The sequence below is a fragment of the Berghia stephanieae genome, chromosome 4 (assembly GCF_034508935.2).
Source record: "Berghia stephanieae isolate SIO BIC M18660-M18661 chromosome 4, UCSD_Bste_1.3, whole genome shotgun sequence".
Lineage (NCBI taxonomy): Eukaryota > Metazoa > Mollusca > Gastropoda > Nudibranchia > Aeolidiidae > Berghia > Berghia stephanieae.
In genome coordinates this window covers 41150738-41158237 of record NC_088363.1, presented here as the reverse complement: position 1 = coordinate 41158237, position 7500 = coordinate 41150738, and the positions used below count along the sequence as shown (strand labels likewise).

The window sequence follows — 7500 nt, the reverse complement described above, 5'->3', positions numbered from 1 at the left end:
TTCTTGCACTTATCTTTCTTTTTTTTTCTTTGTCTGGAAGTTTTTCATCGCAATTTTCACTTTTTACAAGTCAGAATTTGTGAATATTATTTTTATTACCCCTTGTAAAGCGCTTTGGGCACGTTTAGTGGATATTTTGCTATATACAAGCCCAATTTAAAAAAAGATACCTTAACCTAATTTCTATTCCTTTTGGCGGAGAATAAATACAGTTTCGTGCAATCTTTAAGACCCAAAATTCATATTCTCATAATTGTAATTATAAATTTACTTTTTGAGAGTCCAATTCATCTCAATATAATACAGTTTCGAGACGATGGGTCACATTTGAACTAGCGGAATGATAAATAAAATCAAAGCGATTAAATAAAACGATTTGTCTGAACAGCACGAATCAATAAGCATTCATTTTCTCTTTGGAAAAAAAATATCATCAGTTGACTCGATCGCCCCACAAGTGATTATCTGAGAGAATATCCACGTAATGGAATGTCACCAGATTTACCAGTTAACTGTCGTACTCTGAAAAAAAAATCGTATTAAAAATTTGGCCAGAAAATTCGTCATTCAAACATCGATCGAATTAAATGACCCTCGTATTGGCAAAAACCATTAAATCTGGGACTTAAGGAAAATTTCTCGAAGTCCCAGGTTTGACAGTATTTGCCAAATTGAGGGTCGTTTGAATAGATCTAGATTTGAAGGACGAGTTTTGTGGCCAAATTTTTAAATACGAGTTTCAACAGAGCACGGCGGTTAACGGGTTAAATGCTTTGACAAGCCTAAACTCAAATGTTAAATGAAAATTGACACGGGTTTAGAACTTAATGCGGAGAGCGAAATCCTGTGACTCTTCATCCCATGAGAGGTAGATAGATAGATAGATAGATAGAAAGATAGATAGATAGATAGATAGATAGATAGATAGATAGATAGAGAGAGAGAGAGAGAGAGAGAGAGAGAGAGAGAGAGAGGGGGGGGGGAGGATGTTATCTAAGGCTGGAATGATGTAGATAAACACAGGAGTAGCCCCATTCAAACATCTATCCTTCAGGGACCGGCTTTCTCAATGGCTATGAGCATTAGAACAATGTTCACCCCTCCACAATCAAATTTCAGGCCCACTTCAGCTAGGCCCACCGTTCAATCAATAGATAAAAGACTCAACCAATCTACTTGTCTCTAAACGCTGGCATTTTTCTTCTTTCTCTCCATATTCTTCTTATTGTTCTTCTTCTTCTTCTTCTTCTTCTTCTTCTTCTTCTTCTTCTTCTTCTTCTTCTTCTTCTTCTTCTTCTTCTTCTTCTTCTTCTTCTTCTTCTCCTTCTTCTTCTTCTTCTCCTTCTTCTTCTTCTTCTTCTTCTCCTTATTCCTGCTCCTTATCTTCCTCCTTGTTCGCTTTCACTTCCCCCTCTTCCTCCTTGTCGAGAAAAAGTCCTGTCCTCCTCCTCCTCCTCCTCCTTCTCTTCCACTTCCTCCTCTTCCTCCTTCTTCTACTCTCTTCCTTCTTCGCTTCTCCTCCTCCCCCTCCTCCCTCTCCTCCTCTACATTCTCCGGACTCGAAACCGATCGATTCACATATGAGTCGTATGCTCTACCAACTTAGCTAGCAAGATCTTGAATCCTGGACAGAAAAAATATAATTACAACAAGAAAAACGAAAAATTGAAAAAGTGAAATAAAACCAAAAATTAACCCAACAAAACAATAAAAATAAACCACACACGCATACACAAACACACACATACACACACACACAGACACACAAAACACACACACGAGAAAGAAAAGAAGCAAATACTAAGATAAAAGGCTAGACCCTGGAATTGTACAAAAGCTTATTGAGATTGGGCCACGTGCTTTAGAGACTGCCTGATCCCCCCCAAATAATACAAATCAAACAAACAAACAAACAAGCAAATACAATACAATACAACCCCCCCCCCCCAAAAAAAAAAGAAGAAAGAAAAAAAAACAACCTTAAAATATCATAAATAAAAAACTCCCACAAAGAACAAACAAAACTCACAACAAGAAATCAAACAAGATTACATTAAGCGCATGAGTCGCCTGTTCTAGAAACTGAGCTTCGTCCTGGTCCCTGGGCGGACGTTCTAATATCTTGGGTGCAAATGGTTCTAATGTCTGATTTCAATTATGTACCACTGGTTATCGATCTTGGGACGTGTTTATCGTTTTTTCAATGCAAGTCGGAATGGTGTAAAACCCATTTTCACTCGGAGATAAAACCCGGTGGTAAGTAAGACAATAAAATGTGATAGAGACAACGTTCTCCCCGGGCCAGCAGTAAGAATCTAATGTGTAATAGGAAAGATTGGCTGTCTAGGCCGATTTACGGATATTTGGTGTGAGTGAGAAGTACAAACAGACATGCATGAAGAGAGATAGGCAACCTTCCCCCCCCCCCCCCACTTTCCGCTTCCTCCTCCCCCCCCCCTCCCCTACTTTCCGCTTCCTCCTCCTCCCCCCCCCCCCCCACACACACACACATTATATAAAAAGAGGAAGAGAGAAAGAGAGAGAGAATGAGCGAGAGAGGGAGAGAGAGAGAGAGAGAGAGAGAGAGGGAGAGAGGGATGGATATAAGGGATAGAAAGCGAAAGGGAGATAGATAGAGATAGAGAGATGGCCAAAGAGGGGGAGGGGGAGGGAAGGATTCAAAGAGAATGTCATAAAATATAGAGAAAAAAAAAGAAAAGTGTGAAAAGAAATAGCGAGAGGTTAATTAAGACAGACAGAGAAATAGAAAGTATCGTGTGTGGGTGTGTGTGTGTGTATGTGTGTGTGTGTATGTGTGTGAGAGAGAGACAGAGAGAAAGAGATAGAGAAAGAGAGAAAAAGAGAAAGAGAGAAAAGGAGAGAGAGAGAGAGAGAGAGAGAAAAGAAAGATATAGATCGTTAGAGAGAGAGGGAGAGAGAGAGAGAGAGAGGAAGAGAGATAATTGAGCTTTTATATAGCGCAATATCCACTAAACGTGCTCAAAGCGCTTTACAAGCTGTCCCTGACGAACAGCAACACTTAACATCTACGACGGGATTTGACGCCTGTTAGGCGATATTACAATTTTTTTTCTTACAGAGACAATGCTGTTTACGGCCAGGTACTCATTTTACACGTGAGTACGGTGAGACAATGTGAGTAAAGAGCCTTTTCCAAGGACTCAACTATGCCCTGTGCGAGGCTCGAACCCAGGACTTTTCGATCCGAAAGCGAGTGTCATACCACAATACTACATAGCTGCACATGGATATAAAACATTAGGTAAGATGTTAATAAATAATAATAGTAATAATAATAATAATAATAATAATAATAATAATAATAATAATAATAATAATAATAATAATAATAATAATAATAATAATAATAGTAATAATAATAATAATAATAATATTAATAATAATTCCAAAAAGGAATTTTTGTACAGACGTATAAAATGCTGGCAATGATATAAATAAATAAATGTGGTATCTACAGCGAAACTTGATAATAGGTATAGTGTAATAATATTGTAAGCTTTAAGAATAATAAACAAGACAAGATGATGAAAAGAATAAAATCAACTCACCTTAATAATATGATGGTCCCTTTGTCTGTTGAGCAATGCCTTTCCCTCCTCAAATACCTCAAAGCCTGTGATATTGATACCTCCAGTGACGAATGAGTCCAGGTACAATTCGCGCATGCTCTGTAGGGAACAATAATACGTGACAGTGCATGTTATAATTGGTGGTAAGGTGAACATTTTGGATTTGAATTTTAATCTTTATTTGAAGTAAATCGGGTGATTTTTCATGAAGTTATGGTCAAATGTATGGGAAAGGTATCCAGCAACCTTTCTCAAATTTCATGCTTTTTCAACTTGACTACTTGTAAAAAATATTTAGAAGTGTAATTAAGCTTTGATATTTCCCGAAGATGTACAAAAAAGCTTGATTTAATCATTTATGACAAGAACTCATTTTTGATAAAAATTGACCTTCTAACTAAACTTGGCAATATCTCAAATCAAAACTTTTCACCATCCGACTGATTATGTAATTCACTCATGTAACAATAGTATACAGGAAATTTGGCTCAGAGTGACTTTCTTATAAAGTTGATGATGTTTTTAAAGTGGAATGAATGACCATGCTTGATTGTTAAAACCTAGAGGTGCTTAAATAAGTCAATAAAATGTATAGTAAAATAAAGGAAGTAAAAATGACTCTTATAGATAGAATGAAGTTGACGGCACTCGGATCTTTGTTATTGTCTTTTGCCATACACGTATATGAGTAATTCTCACTAAACTGTATTAACCAGACTATAAATGTTCATGGTTGCATATAGTTTTGTGTTTTGTTCCGTTACACTTTCGGACGGCATTGTTGTGAGCTTCTTAGTCAAGCGCATACTATCTATTATGATATATTCAGTTGAACCTATACCCGTGGATCAGGTACCAAGTCAGTAACTAATAATAATAATAATATTAATTAGAGCTTTCAAATAGGGAAATATCCACTAAACCTGCTCAAAGCGCTTTACAAAGGTTTCCTGACCAACAGCATCACGTAACGACATAAAGAACAAGACATGATGACGCCTGTTAGGCGATATTACCATTTTTTTTCTTACAGAGACAATGCTGTTTACGGCCAGGTACTCATTTTACACATGAGTACGGTGAGACAATGTGAGTAAATAGTCTTTTCCAAGGACTCAACTATGCGCTGAGAAAGGCCCGAACCCAGGACCTTGCGATCGGAAAGCGAGTGTCATACCACAAGACCACATAGCCGTTGGAATGGCATTTTAAACAGTAAATAAAGTGATTAAAAAATTATACCAACGGTGTCGAAGTTGGACCGAAACAAGATGATCTAGCATTAATAGGTACTAGGGATCAGGCACCAGTATAAGATAAAGATCTGAACACGTGTGTATGAAAGTTGCCAGACAAAGCAAGAAAGAAAAATACAAGGAAAAAAACCCCATCCCAAATAATCAGTCTACTTCGACTGGGGATCGAACTTCAGACCTTCAGGCGTGCTGTCTTACACGTTATTTTACCAACATAGACAAAACTGTTCACTGCCAGGAACTCATTTTACACCTGAGTACCGCGAGAGAATGTGAGTAAAGAGTTTTTCCAAGGACTCAACTATGCGCGGCTCAGAGCTTCGCGGGATTCGAATCCTGGACCTTCTGATCCGACGATGAGCGAACTTGACTAAAGGAACCGGGGGAAAGAGTGTGAGGGGGGGGGGGGGGGGTAAGGTAAAAAGGATGGGGTGAAGAAAGAGGACGTGAAAAAGAAAACAATGATGAAGAGAAGGATTTGAAGGAGAAAAAGTAGTGCTTGGGGAATATGAATATTGCTCTCCTCTGTGACTTACCGAATATGGAAGAATAAAATGGAATCGGACTTTGTGAATTCTTTTATCAATCAACTGAGGAAAAATAAAATAACATGAATCATTATACATGTGAAATCTGCCGAAATCACAAAAATCTCGTCTTGAATGGGGATGATCTATATTACCTTTCCATGTACTCGAGGTCATTGGTCACATTGCAAAATGTGCTCAAAGTGACCTACATAGTGAAAAGTATTCACAGCTTTTGAAATACCTAACATCACGATTGGTCATTTTTTCAACTGGACACACGGGTATGTTTACAACTTTCATAAACAAAGCAGCGTGTTTACATTTGTTATGAAATATCCAATTGTTGGAGAGCAACAAATGTGATATATGACTTGATATAGATAGAACGATGTTGACGTCATTCAGGTCTTTGTTATTGTTTTTTGCCATCCGCGTTTATGAGTAATTCTCACTAAACTGTATTAACCTGACAATAAACGTTCATGGTTACACACAGTTTTGTGTGTTGGTTCGTTATACTTCTGGATGGCAATGTTATGAGCTTCTAGCCAAGCGCATACTATCTATAGATCGCTCCCATTATAAGAATAAAAATGTTAACGCACCAGCCAATTTTCAAAGCAAATATAAATTATACTTATCTACTATCAGTTAGAGTTGAAAAAAAAAATCAATTTTATGTTTGATGGGTCTGAGTTTCGGGGGGAAATCTGAAAATTTGGCGGTAAGGAGAGAGTTAACTAAGAAACCTTTTTCAAAAGCTTAAAAAAACAAACCCTTGAGCTTTTATATAGGGCACTAAACATGCCCAAAGTGCTTTACAAAAGGTTCCTGACGAGCAGCAACACGTAACATTTAGAACGAGACATAACGCCTGTTAGGCGATATTACAATTTATTCCGACATAGACAACGCAGTTAACAGCAAGGGACTCACTCATTTAACACCTGAGTACGGTGAAAGTGTGTGAGAAAAGAACCTTTTCCAAGGATTCAACCATGCGCCGCTCAGAGCGGGACTCGAACCCAGGAGCTTTCGATCCGAAAGCGAGTGTCATACCACAAAACCACACAAAATAGTGTTTACGAATGAAAACCGTATTTTCTATCAACTCACCAGATTGTCGATGACGTATTTGGCGTAATCAGGACGCACGTCCAGAATGACTCTCACGTCCTTTCCCTTGCTTTCGTTGTATGTTTTGATCACGTGATGAAGGCACGATTCCTTGCTATCTACTTGCTTGGGCTGCACTTCCGGTGTGACGTAGGGATATTCGTGTAAGAACTCCAGAATTTGTTCCAATCGATTGATGGCTGTGAAATTTGAGTAAATATGGCCATTTGTTTATCAATAATTCTTGTTAAACAAAAGATCCAAAAGTAGCCCTACTTTCTATTAAACTACAATGCCGTGTCTTGACAATCTATCTGACTCGGTTTGAAGTTGACAAGATATCTCAGAGATTTCCTCCCCCCCCCCCCTCTCCCGCCGATAACATTTATATAGAGCAATATCCATTAAAATTGCTCAAAGCAATTTTAATGGGTCCCCAGTCAACGGCATGGCTAAATATTTAATTAGAGACATGGTGCCTATAATATGGTGACATGGTGCCTATAATATGGCGACAATAATTTTTTCTGCGACAGAAGTACCGCTTTTAACGTCAAGATTATTATCTTACACCTGAGTACGGTGAGAGGATGTGAATAAAGAGCCTTCATCAGGGACTCTTTTTTTGGGGTGCCCAGAGCGGGGCTCGAACCCGAGACATACTTGTTCGAAGGCGAGTATTATACAACAAGACCACAAAGCCGAATACTTTCGCAATATTGGAACCCAAAAATCTATGCTATGCCTTTAAGTAAAATATTCATAACAACTGCTAGCTGGATATAACCTATCACGCTAGAAACTTATGTGTAACATTGAACGTTTATTGTATGATTGATATAATCTAGTGAGAACTAACCACCAAAATGGCTGTCTAAAAACAATAACACAGAGCTGAGTGATGTCAATGTTGTTCCTTCTATATAACCCGAACTGACACTTTCAGGAAAGCCAAACCATATTTCGACACTTATTAATTACCTGTCT

General features: G+C 38.1%; 1 protein-coding gene across 1 annotated transcript in view; it reads right to left on the bottom strand.

Moving 5' to 3' along the window:
- The window catches only part of LOC144970590 (glutamate receptor-like), a 91913-nt gene that overhangs the window by 26967 nt on the left and 57446 nt on the right, over positions 1 to 7500 (bottom strand). Inside the window, exons 6-8 of the mRNA XM_078910369.1 lie at positions 6514 to 6713; positions 5404 to 5457; positions 3591 to 3710 (exon numbers count right to left, since the gene is read on the bottom strand). Of these exons, the coding sequence (XP_078766495.1) occupies positions 3591 to 3710; positions 5404 to 5457; positions 6514 to 6713 (374 nt within the window). The remainder of the gene's footprint in view (positions 1 to 3590; positions 3711 to 5403; positions 5458 to 6513; positions 6714 to 7500) is intronic.